Source organism: Mus caroli, unplaced genomic scaffold, assembly GCF_978045245.1.
Source record: "Mus caroli unplaced genomic scaffold, Mus_caroli_1 scaffold_3, whole genome shotgun sequence".
NCBI lineage: Eukaryota > Metazoa > Chordata > Mammalia > Rodentia > Muridae > Mus > Mus caroli.
The window spans coordinates 121304600-121323872 of record NW_028227258.1 but is presented as its reverse complement, the minus strand read 5'-3'; the positions used below and the strand labels follow the sequence as shown (position 1 = coordinate 121323872).

Below are 19273 nucleotides of genomic sequence, written 5' to 3'. Positions count from 1 at the left end.
CAGGCTCTTGATATACCTCAAGCACACATACCCAGGAACTAAACCATTTCAGAAGGTTGTACCACTTCCCTATAAAGAGAACATTTCAGATCCAAACCATAACTGTTCGTCATTTAGAATTGTATTTCTGTAAAATGTATTTCCATCCTACCCCATATATCCAAAGACCTGAGCTCATTTGGGAGTATGAAACATGATTTTTAACTTGTGTGTGTTTGTATATAAACACATGTGGTGGTGTGCAAGTGGAGGCAAGAGGACAATTTACAGAAATCAGTTCTCTCCTTTCAAACATGTATGTCCTGGGGATCAAAGAAGTATCAGGCATGGTGGCCAATACTTTTAATAACTGAGCCTTTTCACAGGCCATAGATTTCTGTTAACTGGGTAAAGGATACACTGACTTAAGTGATTCCAGGGATCCATCCCATAGTCAGCCAGCAAACCCAGACACTATTACATATGCTAGCAAGATTTTGCTGAAAGGACCCTGATATAGCTATCTCGTGTGAGGCTATGCCAGTGCCTGGAAAATACAGAAGTGGATGCTCACAGTCATCTATTGGATGGAACACAGGGCCCCCAGTGGAGGAGCTAGAGAAAATACCCAAGGAGCTTAAGGGGTCTACAACCCTATAGGTGGAACAAAAATATGAACTAACCAGTACCCCCAGAGCTCGTAACTCTAGATTCATTTGTAGCAAAAGATGGCCTAGTCGGCCATCATTGGGAAGAGAGGCCCCTTGGTCTTGCAAACTTTATATGCCCCAATACAGGGGAATGCCAGGTGAAGAAGCAGCAGTGGTTAGGTAGGGGAGCATGGTGGGGCGAGGGTATAGGGAACTTTTGGGATAGCATTTGAAATGTAAATAAATAAAATATCTAATAAAAAATTTTTAAAAATGTTTTATAAAGTTCAATTTTGTATACATTAATATATCATTAACCCCAGCACTCAGGAGGCAGATTACTGTGAGTTCCCAGGCCACCTAGGGCTGGATGGTAAGACCCTATCTAAAAGGAAAAAGAAAAAAAGAAAAATAATTGTTTCAGTAGAAAATGTATATAGTGCAGATATGGAGATGATAACATTTAAAAAAGATCTTCCAGTTGCATGAACGGAGGTAATGATTAGAAGCTTGAGGCCAGCCTAAATTACAAGATCCTATTTCAAAAAGAAAACCATAAAAGCCAATTTCCGTTTACCCTTTGTTTAATAACTGAAATACAAAGGACTAATTGTCACATTTACTCTGCAGGGGAGTGTTAGTTTTAAGTTAACAGTTTTAAGTGAATGTAAGAATATAAACATGATTTAAACAAACTGCAAAGAGCTAGTTGGCTTATAAATAAGTGGTTCCTTAGGTCTATGAAGTCTGTGGTTTTAGTATGGTTTTTTGTTATTTTGAATTTGTGTGGGTTCTTTTTTCCCCTACTGGTGGAAATATGAAGATTTAAACCTGGTATTAAAGTGTAAACCTATACTCAAAGGCTGAGAAGTACAGTTAGTTTCTTCTTCCCATGTAGTATGCAGCTTCCAAGGTTGTTCTTTAAGATCATTGTTTTCTGGCGCTCACGGTGTTGAGTTTGGGCTGGAGCCATGATTTTTCTTTCTAATCAACATAAAATGGAAACATTGATTGCATTTACACACTTGCCCTTTCTGCAGAGGTGTTGGACTCCCAGGGGGAACTCTCTTTTTCTTTCTCTCTCCACCTGGCCATGAAGAAAGGAAGTCTGTATTTTTTTTTTTTTTACTTGTATGGAGAGCACAGTCAGTGTGAAATGAAGAAATGAGGATAGCCTCCCAGTGCTGAGCTTGTCCTTTGCTGACAAAGGACCAAATATGAATAAATCCTGTAGTTGCAAGTATAGAAATTGTACCCCAAACCTAAGAGCCCGAAAGCAGATTCTTCTCCACTGAAGCTTCTAGAAGAAAATTTCACCCAGCTGATATTTGATTGAAGATGATGAGGCCCTGATGCAGGAAACCAAACTATGTAGGTTCTTGCAACCTATTCCTGGAGGAAAAGGCAAATGAGAAGGTTGAGAAGGGGCAAAGTAGACTCAGCGATGAGTTCTTCAGTTCTTTCTTAAGGTCCTGGGGCAGCTGTTCCTGGTGGCTTGGGCCTGTAATCCCACCTCTTCAGGAAGCTGATACATGAGCATGCCAGTACTAGGCCAGCTAGAGCAATTTAGTAGGATCTTCTCTCCAAATATAAAGAACCCAAAAAGCTAAGAATATAGCTTTGGATTAGCCGTTGCCTAGTATTAGCAAGGCCTTAGGCGCACCACAACCACCCCCTCTAAAAAGGGACCCCCAAAATAGGTCCTAGTATTTATGTTATGGCCCTTTTTGAAGTGACATACTTCTGAGTTCTTAACTAAGATAACTACTATCATTATATTACTGGGATAGCTGTCAAGAAGAAAAGAAGGCATCAATCAGTTTACTTGTAAAATTCTGTAAGGAGACTGTCCCCCTAAAATAGCTGGCTAATACACGGTACTCCCAAAACTGTGTTTTCTTTCTTCCTGTGCTCAAAGACAGATATATTCAGTTCCTTTCCAGGAAGAGCATAGTAAGGTAATTGTGCGTCCCTCTTCCAGCTCAACTGTAAGGGACGGATCTTAAAGATGTTTTAGGACAGATTTTACATACAGGAAAAGGACCATTCTTGTTGACCTCCAGATGGAAAACATGCTCCCCGCTTTGCTTGTCAAGCCCATGGGAGAGCCTGTGTACATTTGCATGGGCAAGATGCCTATGGAAGCGGTTCAGATTTACAACAGAGAGGAGGGCCTGAAGAGGAAGAAGAGTCTGGATTTTCCTATGATGGAGTGTTGAGGCTGGTGAACAGTGGAAGTGAAGCGATACCCCTTAGGATGCCATACCGAGCAGAAAGCCTCCAAAAAATCCTCCAGTTACTAAAACATTCTTCTTCACAAAGCACACCACCTCCTCAGCTTTGCTCTTGACTTCAGTTGGTATTTGGGCGCTCTTCCGAATCGTCAGCTGCTCCTTGGCTTTTTTCATGTCCTTCTCTACTCGACTCCAGTCAACTTTGATGTAGCCAGTGTGGTTTGCAAGCTGGAGGAGAAAAAAGCCCCCTCCCACTGCTGTGGCAGCCAGCTTTCCAACTTTCTGGAATATGAAGCCAGTGCACCAGCCAGTGACACCTCCAATAAGGAGCTGGGTTGCCACGCTGTACTTCTCACCTGCAGACCGACTCTCCTGCCCGAAAAGCTTGCGCCACCAAGGCTGTTTTTTGGCAAATTCTGTAAGATCCAGTGCCTCATAAGCATCAAAGTGCCCTTGACTGGCCGAGGCCATCTTTATAATGTGGTTGTGGGAGGAGAAATGATGAGGGTCCGTAAAGGAGGAGATAGAGCGTGCCACAGTTGCGGTTGTGGTGGTGGATGTGTTCGTTGTCATGGCCGGCTGGCTTTTCGCACGTGGGAAAAAGATGTGTCCATTCCCACGGCCCCAGCGGAAGAGGGCTGGTAGAGCGCGCGCCTCAGCTTTCCCCCAGCTCTAACTGCGTCACAAAGCCACCTTGGCCTTTATCAAGTACTTGAGTGTCCTAGGCAGCCTAAAATGGACCCAGTAGTCTTTGTGCGTAAGACTGGGAAAGCAAAATATATTATAAATAGTGGATGGAAGATTTGGTAGATTTTGCAAAAGAAAATGGATTTCAACTGAATACTTAAACAAGAGATTTGTTAAATACAACCCAGATTTTCAGAAGGGAAGTTCAAGGTATTACCATGAATGTTTGTTTTATACATTTAGCTGGAAGCATTTTACAGGAAATTCGAATGAACGATTTCACATTAGAAGTGTTGCTTCTTTCCATTTCACAACAGAGACACTCTTTAAAGATGTGAATTTACTTGGGGTTATGCAGGTGATTACAATCCGGGATGTATGTACTGTGATAGATACATCTAAGGAGACTGAGACAAGTGAAAACATTTTTAATTTATTCGTCTCTCATTTATTGTATCTCCAATGCAGCCTCTCTGTCCTGGGCCATGCTTCCCTCCCCCAGCCCTATCTACTTCTTTTCTCTTCAGAAAAGGGCAGACTTCCCATAGATAACAACCAAACATGACATATCAAGTTACAAATGAAAACTTTTAAGGCCAAAGGAAGTACAGATAGGTTGTTTTGAAACAAAAATTCATTGGTTACAGCAGCTTGCTGCCAGCAGTGTAATATTTGTCTGGAGAACAAGGTCTTCACAAAAGTAATTCTGATTGTGAGATTGTGTGTACTTCAGACAACTGCAACTGTACACCTAGGGCTGTCTATTACTGGAAAGTGTGGGTAGAAGGAGGCTTAGTGCAAAGCTGTGGGCTTGAAAAGTTTTCTGTGATAGCCTAAGGAGCAACAGTATCTAGTAAATACTCCAGGTTCTGAGAACTGTGAAACAGTGTGAACAGCTTGCTTTGCTGGTCCAGTTCTAAGAAGAAAGGAGAGTACCAGTTCAGTTGATTGTGGGTTACACTGTATACTATACAAAGAAAAACTTGAAGTTCAGTTGATTGTGGGTTACACTGTATACTATACAAAGAAAAACTTGAAGTTCAGTTGATTGTGGGTCACACTGTATACTATACAAAGAAAAACTTGAAGTTCAGTTGATTGTGGGTCACACTGTATACTATACAAAGAAAAACTTGAAGTTCAGTTGATTGTGGGTTACACTGTATACTATACAAAGAAAAACTTGAAGGCGTCCAGGAATGTTGTACCAGTTCAGTTGATTGTGGGTTACACTGTATACTATACAAAGAAAAACTTGAAGGCATCCAGGAATGTTGTACCAGTTCAGTTGATTGTGGGTTACACTGTATACTATACAAAGAAAAACTTGAAGGCATCCAGGAATGTTGTACCAGTTCAGTTGATTGTGGGTTACACTGTATACTATACAAAGAAAAACTTGAAGGCATCCAGGAATGTTGTACCAGTTCAGTTGATTGTGGGTCACACTGTATATACTATACAAAGAAAAACTTGAAGTTCAGTTGATTGTGGGTTACACTGTATACTATACAAAGAAAAACTTGAAGGCGTCCAGGAATGTTGTACCAGTTCAGTTGATTGTGGGTTACACTGTATACTATACAAAGAAAAACTTGAAGGCATCCAGGAATGTTGTACCAGTTCAGTTGATTGTGGGTTACACTGTATACTATACAAAGAAAAACTTGAAGGCATCCAGGAATGTTGTACCAGTTCAGTTGATTGTGGGTTACACTGTATACTATACAAAGAAAAACTTGAAGGCATCCAGGAATGTTGTACCAGTTCAGTTGATTGTGGGTCACACTGTATACTATACAAAGAAAAACTTGAAGTTCAGTTGATTGTGGGTTACACTGTATACTATACAAAGAAAAACTTGAAGTTCAGTTGATTGTGGGTTACACTGTATACTATACAAAGAAAAACTTGAAGGCTTCCAGGAATGTTGTACCAGTTCAGTTGATTGTGGGTTACACTGTATACTATACAAAGAAAAACTTGAAGGCGTCCAGGAATGTTGCACACCTGGAATTCTAACATTTGGAGAGCGGAAGCAAAAGGAATGCCACGGATTTGAGGCCAATCTCAAGCTACCAACAGTCTTGGACTACAGAGCTACAACAAAGCAAAGCTGGGTGTAGTTCATACCTATAACCTAGAGCTTGGGAGGCAGAGATAGAGGATCAGGAGTGCAGGGAGAACCTCAGTTACATAGTGAGTTGACTTTTTTTTTTTTAAGATTTATTTATTTATTACATGTAAGTACACTGTAGCTGTCTTCAGACACTCCAGAAGAGGGCGCCAGATCTCGTTACGGATGGTTGTGAGCCACCATGTGGTTGCTGGGATTTGAACTCTGGACCTTCGGAAGAGCAGTCGGGTGCTCTTACCCACTGAGCCATCTCACCAGCCCGAGTTGACATTTTTTATGTTTCATATATCTGTACAGTTAAACTTTAATCTGAACTGGGCAGTGGTGGCACATGCCTTTAATCCCAGCACTTGGGAGGTAGAGGTAGACGGATTTCTGAGTTCCGGACAACCAGGGCTAATCAGAGAAACCCTGTCTCAAAACAAAAAAACAAAAACAACTTTAATCTGCATCATGTTTTATCCATATATATCTGAACTGTTTCTTTCATTTTTATAAAATTGGGAATTGAAGCTGGGATTTTGTAGAAGCCTGACTCGCCAGCAAGAAAGACCTCACAACAGGATCCTTCTGCAACATGTTTATTGGGAGAGCTTTTACTGCAAATTCGAATGACCTCGAGCCCCAGAACTGGTGCTGCTTATATAGGCCTAGGAGAGGCATGTCTACACCTGATTGGTTATGCTTTCAGTACCTCATTAACATGCCTAGGGCCAGGCAATGACTCAGCAAAAAACTCTTTTGCACATGGCACATTGATTGTTTACCCATATTCATGGGTGGTAGCCAGAGGTAGCCAGCACCATCTTGTAATGGTGTATGTGGCTTCCCACAGGATTTCATGCCTGTTAAGCAAAAACTTTGCCTCAGCTACATTTCAAGCCCAGAACTACACCTTTTAATTGGGAAAGGTTGAGCTTGATGCAAATCTTTTCTTAGAAATATTTGAGAAATAAACTGGGCAATTAAACACCTTTAATCTCAGTACTCCGGAGACAAAAGTAGTTGGATCTTTGAATTTCAGGCCAGCCCAGTCTGCAGAGGGAGTTCCAAGACAGCCAGGGCTGCATAGAGAAATCCTGTCTTAAAAAAAAAAAAAAAAAAAAAAAAACTCAAAAGGAAAAAAAAAGGAAAGGAAAAAGAATGTTTGAGAAGTAAATAGTATCTAATAAGAAGCACTAGTACTAGCATCCTATTTAACAAAATCAGAAATGAAAAGGGAGACATAACAATAGATACTGAAGAAATCCAAAACAACATCAGATCCTTCTACAAAAGGCTATACTCAACAAAACTGGAAAACCTGGACGAAATGGACAAATTTCTAGACAGATACCAGGTACCAAAGTTAAATCAGGATCAAGTTAATGATCTAAACAGTCTCATATCCCCTAAAGAAATAGAAGCAGTCATTAATAATCCCCCAGCCAAAAAAAGTCCAGGACCAGATGGGTTTAGTGCAGAGTTCTATCAGACCTTCAAAGAAGATCTAATTCCAGTTTTACACAAACTATTCCACAAAATAGAAGTAGAAGGTACTCTATGCAACTCATTCTATGAAGCCACAATTACTCTGATAACTAAACCACAGAAAGATCCAACAAAGATAGAGAAATTGAGACCAATTTCCCTTATGAATATCAATACAAAAATACTCAATAAAATTCTCGCTAACCGAATCCAAGAACACACTAAAAACAAACATCCATCCTGACCAAGTAGGTTCTATTCCAGGGATGCAGGGATGGTTTAATATATGGAAATCCATCAACATAATCCATTATATAAACAAACTCAAAGACAAAAACCACATGATTATCTCCTTAGACTCGGAAGAAGCATTCGACAAGATCCAACACCCATTCATGATAAAAGTCTTGGAAAGATCAGGAATTCAAGGCCCATACCAAAACATGATAAAAGCAATCTACAGCAAACCAGTAGCCAACATCAAAGTAAATGGTGAGAAGCTTGAAGGAATCCCACTAAAATCAGGGACTAGACAAGGCTGCCCACTTTCTCTCTACCTATTCAACATTGTATTTGAAGTCCTACCCAGAGCAATTAGACAACAAAAGGAGATCAAGGGGATACAAATTGGAAAAGATGAAGTCAAAATATCACTTTTTGCAGATGTTATGATAGTATATATAAGTGACCCTAAAAATTCCACCAGAGAACTCCTAAACCTGATAAACAGCTTCGGTGAAGTAGCTGGATATAAAATTAACTCAAACAAGTCAATGGCCTTTCTCTACGCAAAGAATAAACAGGCTGAGAAAGAAATGAGGGAAACAACATCCTTCTCAATAGTCACAAATAATATAAAATATCTGGGTGTGACTCTAACTAAGGAAGTGAAAGATATGTATGATTAAAAACTTCAAGTCTCTGAAGAAAGAAATTAAAGAAGATCTCAGAAGATGGAAAGATCTACCATACTCATGGAATGGCAGGATCAACATTGTTAAAATGGCTATCTTGCCAAAAGCAATCTACAGATTCAATGCAATCCCCATCAAAATTCCAACTCAATTCTTCAACGAATTAGAAAGAGCAATCTCCAAATTCATCTGGAATAACAAAAAACCTAGGATAGCAAAAACTCTTCTCAATGATAAAAGAACCTCTGGTGGAATCACCATGCCTGACCTAAAGCTTTACTACAGAGCAATTGTGATAAAAACTGCATGGTACTGGTATACTGACAGACAAGTAGACCAATGGAATAGAATTGAAGACCCGGAAATGAACCCACACACCTATGGTCACTTGATCTTCTACAAGTGAGCTAAAACCATCCAGTGGAAGAAAGACAGCTTTTTCAACAAATGGTGCTTGCACAACTAGTGGTTATCATGTAGAAGAATGCAAATCGATCCATTCCTATCTCCTTGTACTAAGGTCAAATCTAAATGGATCAAGGAACTCCACATAAAACAAGAGACACTGAAACTTATACAGGAGAAAATGGGGAAAAGCCTCGAAGATATGGGCACAGGGGAAAAATTCCTGAATAGAGCAGCAATGGCTTGTGCTGTAAGATCAAGAATTGACAAATGGGACCTCATGAAACTGCAAAGCTTCTACACGGCAAAAGACACCGTCAATAAGACAAAAAGGCCACCAACAGATTGGGAAAGGATCTTTACCTATCCTAAATCATATAGGGGACTAATATCCAATATATATAAAGAACACAAGAAGGTGGACACCACAAAATCAAATAACCCCATTAAAAAATGGGGCTCAGAGCTAAATAAAGAATTCTCACCTGAGGAATACCAAATGGCTGAGAAGCACCTGAAAAAATGTTCAACATCTTTAATCATCAGAGAAATGCAAATCAAAACAACCCTGAGATTCCATCTCACACCAGTCAGAATGGCTAAGATCAAAAATTCAGGTGACAGCAGATGCTGGCAAGGATGTGGAGAAAGAAGAACACTCCTCCATTGTTGGTGGGATTGCAAGCTTGTACAACCACTCTGGAAATCAGTTTAGCAGTTCCTCAGAAAATTGGACATAAGTACTACCGGAGGATCCAGCAATACGTCTCCTGGGCATATATCCAGAAGATGTCCCAACCAGTAAGAAGGACACATGCTCCACTATGTTCATAGCAGCCTTATTAATAAAGCCAGAAGTTGGAAAGAACCCAGATGCCCCTCAACAGAGGAATGGATACAAAAATGTGGTACATTTACACAATGGAGTACTACTCAGCTATTAAAAGGAATGAATTTATGAAATTCCTAGGCAAATGGAAGGACCTGGAGGGCATCATCCTGAGTGAGGTAACACAATCACAAAAGAACTCACACAATATGTACTCACTGATAAGTGGATATTAGCCCAGAAACTTAGTATACCAGAGATATAAGATACAATTTGAAAAACACATGAAACTGAAGAAGAACGAAGACCAAAGTGTGGACACTTTGCCCCTTCTTAGAATTGGGAACAAAACACCCATGGAAGGAGTTACAGAGACAAAGTTTGGAGCTGAGACAAAAGGATGGACCATCTAGAGACTGCCATATTTAGGGATATATCCCATAATCAGCCTCCATACGATGACACCATTGCATACAGTAGCAAGATTTTGCTGAAAGGACCCTGATATAGCTGTCTCTTGTGAGACTATGCCGGGGCCTAGCAAACACAGAAGTGGATGCTCATAGTCAGCTATTGGATGGATCACAGGGCTCCCAATGGAGGAGCAAGAGAAAGTACCCAAGGAGCTAAAGGGATCTGCAACCCTATAGGTGGAACAACATTATGAACTAACCAGTACCCCTGAGCTCTTGACTCTAGCTACATATGTATCAAAAGATGGCCTAGTCAGCCATCACTGAAAAGAGAGGCCCATTGGACACACAAACTTTATATGCCCCAGTACAGGGGAACGCCAGGGCCAAAAAGTGGGAATGGGTGGGTAGGGGAGTGGGGGGGAGGGTATGCAGGACTTTTGGGATAGCATTGGAAATGTAATTGAGGAAAATATGTAACAAAAAATTTTTTAAAAAAAGAAGCACTAGTACTGTGTGTTCACTGTTAAAAAGAGTATGGTGAACCTGCTAAATCTTGAGCATTTTATTATCCCTGAAGTTGAAGTTTGGTTCTCTCCTCTGCTAGCAATTTGGCCTAGGATAAATAACTCTTTTCTCTGTGCCTCAGTTTCCTCTGTATAACTCTGGTAATCCTTTTTCAAGGGTCCTTGTAGAGCTTAAATAAGAACCTGCAGTTGTGTTGTAAATTAAATAGTGTCTAGCTAATACTACAGTACTATGTGGCTATCATTCCTTAACCTTGCTCTCCAACACATTAGGTACTTAAGTCAGCTCCTATACTTAAGATGAAGAACTCATTGATTAGTAAAGCTTTAGGTTCTTCATTTCTCTACTTTCCCTCCCAGTTCTTCTAAATCTCCTATATTTTTACAAGGATTTACTTCAGTCTTTAATTTTGCCTGATATTCAAATAAGTGGTTAGAAAATTGACCTGCTACCTTGTTGACAAGTAAAAATATTTTAAAGTAATTTTAAATTTTACTTCTAGATGCTGTTTGGCACTCATGGGTGTAATCAAGTTAGATATTCTATATTGGAGTCTTCTCGTCACAAAACTTTTCATCAGAGGATGGGGAAGGCCGGAGGACCTCAAGAGGTAGTGTGTGTATGTGTGTGTGTGTGTGTGTGTGTGTGTGTACGAGTACCGACCTGCATGTTTAAGCGTTTGTGTCCCACCTGTTTGCCTTGTGCTTGTGGAGATCAGAGCGGTAACAGGAGCCCCAGGAACTGGAGTTGTGCATGATCATGAATCACCACATGGGTCCTGAGAACCGACCTGGGTATTCTGCAAGAGCAACCAGTGCTCTTAGTTATTAAACCATCTCTCCAGCCCTTGAATGCTTATTTTCAAATTTCTTTTTTTAATGCACATTTAACATTTTTATTTTAGTTACAATATGTTGTAGCATCAAATCTAACATAGCCTATTGATGAAATTAAATATTGAACTTCATAAAATGTTTTCCTTTTATCCTCTTTCTTATATTTGTACACTTTAGCATATAGCATCATGACTTGGGAACAAACTAGTTTTTTAGCATCACTCATTACTACATTGTGTGAAGTTGTGTGTGGTTTCCAGGCTCTGATTTTCTTGGGTAACTTCAAATTTCAGTGACTGTGAAACTGGAATATGCTGGAGCTCATGACAAAACCTGATCCTGAGAAAAATTATTTTCAGGATTGACTCCTTTCATTCTGAATCTTAAATGTTTTCATTCTGAACAATTTTGTTTCCCATGTTTTTTGAGAGAAGTTTCCCATTCCTAAAAGAGAGAAGAAAAAGTACCCTTTTCTATTAATGATAAAAGCTAAATTACACAAGACCTCTTAATTGAATTTTCTAATTTTAATCACTGTTCATCACTCATAACATAGTAGGTCTAATAGTTAACATAAAAGGTATATCTTTTTATTTAAAAAAAATGTCTCCTAACAGACTCTTTGAATTCAGAAAGATGATTGGAAATCGAGAAAGGTGCCAGAACCTGGTTTCAAGTGACTACCCGGTACACATCGATAAGGTATGCAAGAACAAACCGAGGATTGAAGTCCTGTAGCAGTCAGTCACGCTGAGACAGTGCAGTGGCACATGTATGCATATTTCAAGAGTGCTATTCTGTCGCAACCACATTTTAGTTTTATTCATAAGTAGTGGGGGACATATGTTTACCATTTGCCTGAATACATAGTATTTAGGCTGCATTTTTCTGAGTTTCATTTTGTATCCTTAGGCTCCTGAGGGTTCAATTATTCAACATTAAAGAAGAATATTAAAGAAGACTAGTAAGTATTAAAAGAAAGCAGTCTGCTTGGAGGATGAGCACATTAGGCATATTTGCAAAAGCAGCTGTTAGGAAGTACCAGGGAGCTATAATGGAACACGGAGCTCAGAGAAGACTGCAAGGTGCTCTGAACTTAGAGAGGGAAGAATATGTTTTAAATTGTTTTCTTTCATAAGCAATCAGCTGCTTTTAGGTCAAATTTAAGTTTGTGTAATTGAGTACTTTAAAATAATCTAGAAGGGAACTAGATAGGTGGGTTTCACAATCTTTTTCTGACCTTCAGCTGAAGTAAGTATGACTTGCATCCTTTACATATTGGATATACTGGATATATTTAGATTCCCTTCATCAAAAGTTCCTCTCCCCACCCCTCACCCCCCAAAAAACCCCTGAAGCATTTTTCACAGCTAGAATGTTACGTTTGGTCTAGATTTTAAGAATTTCTTTATGATTCAAATTTTGGTGAATATTTTTCTCTTTATAAAATATTATGTTTATAAAGAGATGGCCTTTTATTTTTTTCTTTTAAAAATTATAGGTCTTTGAGCCAAGTGGTAATACCACATGCATTTAATCCCAGCATTCAAGAGGCAGATGCAGGCAGTTTCTCTGTGAGAAACATTGCCTCAACATATGCACACACACACACACATATGCTTTTAGTTAGGTATGTCTCCTGGAAGGCAGAATAGGATCTCTGTGAGGACAGGTAAGGCTACAACAGAGAGATCCTATCTCAAAAACAAACAAAAAACAAAAAAAGGGAAAAAAGGAGTAGGCTCTTATATGCTGAGGAGATGGTCCAGTGTGTACTTGCTCATTGCACAAGCATGAGGACCCAGTATCCACATACAAGCCAACCACGGAAATGGGTACCTTTAACATTAGCACTGGAGAAACAAGGACAGAGGAATTTTGGGACCTGCTGATCTAGTAGAGACTGCAAGCTTCAGGTTCAGTGAGAGACTTCAGTGCAAAAAGTAGAGCGCCCTGGCATGGGAGAAATTGCCTCTAATCTCAGCAGTAAGGAGTCAGAAACAGGCAGATCTCTGTGAGTTCAGAGCCAGCCAGTCTGCATAACAAGTTTAGGAAAACTTGTAGAAAGACCCTGTCTCAAAAAAACAAATACAGAAAACAAAGTGAAGATCAATAGAGGAAGACAACCTGTGATGACTTCTGGCCAACACACATACATGGATAAACATGCCCACATAGTTAGGTGGACAAACACCCAAACACACATATGCAATAGAAATATATGCACATGTAAACATACCGAGAATAGAGGCTTTTAAATAAGCAGAGTGTGCCAAGTACAGATCAAGTCTCCTTTCATCTCTGCTAGTCTCCACCTCCTGACCCTGTTTCTGCACAGATACTCTTAACAATTTGAGAACACACACCCACCCTCAGGCTTTAATTTTTTAAATTATATAAATTATACAATGGAATGTTTTAGAATTGTTGCCTAAGTATATATCCATTAGCTATCACTTTTTTAAAACTATTTTATTCCATAACATTTTCATTGACCCCAAAGACACACTATCACTCTAGCTATGATTTCCCACAGCTTCTGTCTCCACTTGCTGGCAGTTACTAATTTGCTTTCTGTATCTATGGAGTCTCATATTTAGGATACTTCTTAGAAATGGAATTATGCAGTATGTGATCTTTGCTGTTTGGCTTAGAAGGTATTCTTGAGTTTATTAATTTTCATTAGTATGTTGTGTACATGGTCTGTGTGGGTAGGCACACAAGCCATCTCACACATGTCAATTCGTAGATTAGAGGAAACTTTGTAGACATGATTCTGTCCTTTAAGTGAGTTCTGGAACTTGAGCTGGGGTTGTCAATCTGGCACCACAAGTGCATTTGCCCTCTCTTGCCCCTCTTGGGATGTGTATAAGGCTTCTCCATGTTTTACCATGCATCAGTAATCTTTTCAGTGACTTATAATTTCTTATCTACTCATAAATGCATAGACATTTGGGTTGCTACTACTATTTAGGGGGTTGTGGTTTGTTTGGGGTTTGGTGGTGTTAGTTCGTTGGGGTTTTTTGGGTGAAGTGTTTTGTTTTGTTTATTGCACTGGTGTTTTGCCTGCATGTGTATCTATGAGAGGGTATAAAATCACATGGAGGGGGCTGGAGAGATGGCTCAGTGGTTAAGAGCACCCACTCTCTTCCGAAGGTCCTGAGTTCAAATTCCAGGAACCACATGGTGGCTCACAACCATCCATAAAGAGATCTGATGCCCTCTTCTGGTGCATCTGAAGACAGCTACAGTGTACTTATTTACAATAATAAATAAATCTTAGAAAGAGAGAGAGAGAGAGAGAGAGAGAGAGAGAGAGAAAGGAGAAATCATACTGGATAACAGATAGTTGTTAGTGCCTGTGTGGGTGCTGGGACTTGAAACTGGGTCCTCTGGAAGAGCAGCTAAGTGCATTTAACTCATGAACCTCTCCAGCTCCTGGTAGGATTTGGGGGGGGGGGGGATTGGTTTGGTTTGTGTTTGTTTTTGATTTTTTGGTTTTTGTCAAGAGTTTCTCTGTATAGCACTGGCTGTCCTGGAACTCACTCTGTAGACCAGGTTGCCTTCAATCTCAGAGACCCACCTGTAAGTGCTGAGATTAAAGCATGCCCCAAAACACCCAGCATGTTTTGGGTTTTTTGTTTTTTTTTTAGATTTCTTTTTATTATTTTTAATTGTGTGTGTGTGTGTAGGGGGGGGTTGTGCACATGAATGCAAGTGCCCACAGAGCTCAGAGGGCTGAGAGTCCCCTGGAGCTGGGGTTACAGGCAGTTGTAAGCCACCTAATGTGGGTGCTGGGACTCAAATGCAGGACCTCAGGAAGAGCAGTATGTGCTTTTAACCACTGGGCCATCTCTCCAGGCTCCTAGTTTTGTCTTTTTAATGATGGGGCCAAGGAATATAGATCATTGGTAGAATGCCTGCTATATGGAAGAAAAACAGTTTACTAATCTTAATTCACAGGTACAAAATACTGAATTTGAACAACTGCAGCCACTGACATAGATTTTTTTTCGTTTTGTTTTCTCTGCTTGTTTTTTGTTTTATTATAGTGAAAATATGTGATACCTTCCTGCTACTTTAATTTTTACCTTTGACTTGAAATAGGATTTTTTATACTAAAAAATAATTTTAGAAGTAAGCTCAGGTATTGAATGTTAGCAAATTGCCTTTTTTATTGTTGTTTGTTTTGGGTTTTTGTTGTTGTTATTGTTGAGACATGTCTTGCTATGTAACCCAAGCTAGCTTTGAACTCATGAGCCTCCTGCCTCAGCATCAAAATTGAAGTGATTTTAAACATGTGTTACTACAAGTACCTACAAATTGCTTTTACTACAGAAAAAAATCCCCCTTTGTCCTTACATAAAGCACCAGCATGATATCACATAGTGAAATGTGATATCAAACCACTCTGAATGCTCGATAGTAGCTTAGATGGCACCAAGTTACTGCTGCTTCCAAATTGTACTTTTGATTGCTTTTATATAGTTGAATGATTTTGATTGTTTATGTTTTTGTGGTACCCAGAGTTGAATACAGGATCTCCCTACTTGCCACATGCTCTGTACTAAGCTGTACTCCTAACCCTGTTGAATGGTACTGAATTCCTTTAACTTGTGTTTTATTTTGAGAAATTGCCTGCCTGTGTGTGAATTAAATCTATTATTTTCCAACTATACTCCAGTATAGAAGGGAAACAAATATTTGTGAAAGTGTCTTTAAAAAGGCACAATGGGGCTGGAGAGTTGGCTTAGTGGTTAAGAGCACTGACTGTTCTTCCACAGGTCCTGAGTTCAAATCCCAGCAACCACATGGTGGCTCACAACCATCTATAATAGGATCTGATGCCCTCCCTCCTCTTCTGGTGTGTCTGAAGACAATGAAAGTGTAATCTATAAATAAAATAAATCTTTTTAAAAAAAAAAGGACACAGTGGATAATTCCCTGTTAGGTAAAAATAAATAGAGGAGTTTGAAAGACAAAGCATGAAATATTTCAGAACATTTCAGTTACATAGTTACAAAATCAATATGAAACTAGATAGTCTTAAATAAAAATATATATTTTGGTTAAAAAATGGGTCAAAAAAGAAAAAAGTAAGCAATGAAAAAGTTTTGGTTCTGAAGATGTAGCTTAGTTGTTGTAGGTAAAAATGATGCTCACGTACAAGAACTAAGAGAATGTTAGTGATTAGTTGAATAGATTTTTTTTTAATCAGAAAAAAAGTCCATGATAGCCCTATATCTTAGTCTACTTTGTATACACCTCCATTTTCTTTTTGTTTCAGGTTGAAGAACAGTCAGATTGTAAGATCCTAGATGGACACTTTGTTTCTCCCATGGCCCACTATGTGCCTGGTATCATGCCAATTGAATCTGTTGTTGCAAGGTAAGGATCTCTTTGGCAAGCAAGATGAGTGAGTTGTGTCTAGCAGCACAGTGTCCAAAGATCCTTGAGTGCATGTAAGTACTGCTTATGCTTACAGAGTGTGGATAATTCCCTAAACATTCACACTAGGAGAATAATTGCCCTCCATGCATAGCTAGTCATATCAAGGTGAGGTGAAAGCTTAAGAAGTTGATACCATTTTTATAAAAATTCAGACGTGCACAGTCACATAGAAATATTTCCAAATGACTTTAGTCATATACCAGCTCTGTTCATTTCTAAGTAGAGTTTGCCTTTCAAATTTTCACTTTTAGTAGTGTCTTAGTCGGGGTTTCTATTCCTGCACAAACATCATGACCAAGACACAAGTTGGGGAAGAAAGGGTTTATTCGGCTTATACTTCCATACTGCTGTTCATCACCAAGGAAGTCAGGACTGGAACTCAAGCAGGGCAGGAAGCAGGAGCTGGTGGAGAAGTCATGGAGGGATGTTACTTACTAGCTTGCTTCCCCTGGCTTGCTCAGCCTGCTCTCTTATAGAACCAAGACTACCAGCCCAGAGATGGTCCCACCCACAAGGGGCCTTTCCCCCTTGATCACTAATTGAGAAAATGCCTTACAGCTGGATCTCATGGAGGCATTTCCTCAACTGAAGCTCCTTTCTCTATGATAACCCCAGCCTGTGTCAAGTTGACAAAAAACTAGGCAGTACAAGTACTGAGAGAGTTTGCCAGGTAAGAACACCTGAGCATTCCTGATGACAATTCCCAGGACTCAAATGGTAGAAGGAGAGAATTCACACAAGTTGTCCTCTGATTTCCATATGTGTGCCCCCCCACACACATACACGCAAAATTAATAACATTTCATTTTAAATGTCTATGCTGGGCATGGTGGCACACGCCTTTAATCCCAGCACTTCGGAGGCAGAGGCAGGCATATTTCTGAGTTTGAGGCCAGCCTAGTCTACAGAGTGAGTTCCAGGACAGCCAAGGCTATATACAGAAATCCTGTCTCAAAAAAAAAAAAACAAAAAAACAAAAACAAAAAAAACAACAAACAAAAAAATCAAACAAACAAAAAATCTACGATGATAGGGCTCTAGGATGGCAGGGGATACACAGAAAAAACACTGTCTCAAAGCCAAAAAAAGAAAAACAGAAGAAAACAGAACCAACATGACATGTATTTGCTTGTGGTGAGCAGTAATTTTTCTTTGCTTTAAGATAATTATTATTTTAAATTTTATTCATTAATTCATTTTATATGTGTGGGTGTTTAACCTGCATAAATGTCTGCATCATGTATGTGCTGGTACCCAGGAGGCCAAAAGAATGTGCTAGATCTGAGACTTGAGTTATAGATAGTTGTGTCTCACCATGTGTGTTCTGGAAATTGGATTTGGGTCCTTTAGAAGACCAACCAGGGTGCTGGAGAGACGGCTCAGCAGGTAAGAGCACTAACCGCTCTTCCAGAGGTCCTGAGTTCAAATCCCAGCAACCACATGGTGGCTCACAACCATCTGTAATAAAATCTGATGCCCTCTTCTGGGGTGTCTGAAGATAGCTACAATGTACTACATATAATAATAAATAAATCTTTAGGCAAGAGTGAGCAGGGCCGGGAAAAAGTTTAAGAAAAAAAAAAAAAAAGAACAGCCAGTATTATCTGGTTTTGGTTTGATATTTTTTTCTTTTAATAAATTCAAAATAAAATGCAAGCAATGTTCTATAGAACAAAAACCAAAGACTTTGGCATTAAACGGATCTGGACTGAAACCTGACTCTATGACTTTCTTTTTTGTTTTTAGTTTTTTTGTTTTGTTTTGTTTTTGTTTTTGAGACAAGGTTTCTCTGGAGCCCTGGCTGGGCTGTCCTGAAACTCAGTTTGTAGACCAGGCTGGCCTCGAACTCAGAAATTCACCTGCCTCTGCCTCCCAATAGGGATTTACTTATTTATTTTAGGTATATGAGTATATATAGCTGTCTTCAGACACACCAGAAGAGGGAGGGCATCAGATCTCATTATAGATGGTTTTGAGCCACCATGTGGTTGCTGGGAATTGAACTCATGACCTCTGGAAGAGCAGTCAGTGCTCTTAACCACTGAGCCATCTCTCCAGCCCTGCTTACCTTAACTGTATCCCCAGCCTCACTGCTCAATTTCTATAGAGAATAGTCATCTAGTTTCATCTGACAGTAACACCGGGCCACATTAAATAAGTCCATTTCCAAAACGTGCTAATAGTTTGGCATGCCTGCAGCTTATTTGTTGTTTCCTCCCCATAAGTGGCATCATAGGTAATTTCCCTTTTTAATTGTTTTAATTCTTTACAGTTTCATTCATACACATAGTATTCTTTTTTTTTATAGTTAGATATTTTTTTTAATATTTTTATTACATATTTTCCTCAATTACATTTCCAATGCTATCCCAAAAGTCCCCCATAGCGCCCCCCACTTCCCTACCCACCCATTCCCATTCTTTTGGCCCTGGCATTCCCCTATATTGGGGCATATAAAGTTTGCAAGTCCAATGGGCCTCTCTTTCCAGTGATGGCCGACTAGGCCATCTTTCGATACATATGCAGCTAGAGACAAGAGCTCCGGGGTTCTGGTTAGTACATCATGTTGTTCCAACAATAGGGTTGCAGATCCCTTTAGCTCCTTGGGTACTTTCTCTAGCTTCTCCATTGGGAGCCCTGTGATACACCCAATAGCTGACTGTGAGCATCCACTCCTGTGTTTGCTAGGCCCCGGCATCGTCTCACAAGAGACAGCTATATTTGGGTCCTTTCAGCAAAA

The 19273-nt window shown here is 39.6% G+C and overlaps 2 protein-coding genes and 1 pseudogene across 10 annotated transcripts in view; 1 reads left to right on the top strand and 2 right to left on the bottom strand.

Moving 5' to 3' along the window:
• Abhd18 (abhydrolase domain containing 18) overlaps positions 1–19273 on the top strand; it is a 95782-nt gene that overhangs the window by 3014 nt on the left and 73495 nt on the right. Inside the window, exons 1-3 of one of the 5 annotated variants that reach the window (XM_085835918.1) lie at positions 10755–10856; positions 11700–11784; positions 16370–16470. In XM_085835918.1, the coding sequence (XP_085692044.1) occupies positions 10765–10856; positions 11700–11784; positions 16370–16470 (278 nt within the window). In that variant the 5' untranslated portion in view covers positions 10755–10764. Of the gene's footprint in view, positions 1–10748; positions 10857–11699; positions 11785–11994; positions 12047–16369; positions 16471–19273 lie in introns of those variants that run through there. The other 4 variants (XM_085835921.1, XM_085835919.1, XM_085835920.1 and 1 more) reach the window with 4 other exon arrangements.
• Positions 1258–4566, bottom strand: LOC110290985 (FUN14 domain-containing protein 2 pseudogene; annotated as a pseudogene). Its single transcript, XR_015046762.1, has 2 exons — positions 2663–4566; positions 1258–2021 (listed from the first exon to the last, which is right to left on the bottom strand). The product of XR_015046762.1 is annotated as an FUN14 domain-containing protein 2 pseudogene (transcript).
• Positions 5820–19273, bottom strand: part of LOC147005651 (major facilitator superfamily domain-containing protein 8-like) — a 40293-nt gene continuing 26839 nt past the window's right edge. For 2 of the 4 annotated variants that reach the window (XR_015046763.1, XM_085835938.1), the window contains exon 5: positions 16840–16935. Coding sequence is in view for 3 of the 4 variants with exons in the window: in XM_085835938.1 (XP_085692064.1) it covers positions 16913–16935 (23 nt within the window). In the remaining variant the exon portion in view is untranslated. Of the gene's footprint in view, positions 6099–10851; positions 11046–16839; positions 16936–19273 lie in introns of those variants that run through there. The other 2 variants (XM_085835939.1, XM_085835937.1) reach the window with 2 other exon arrangements.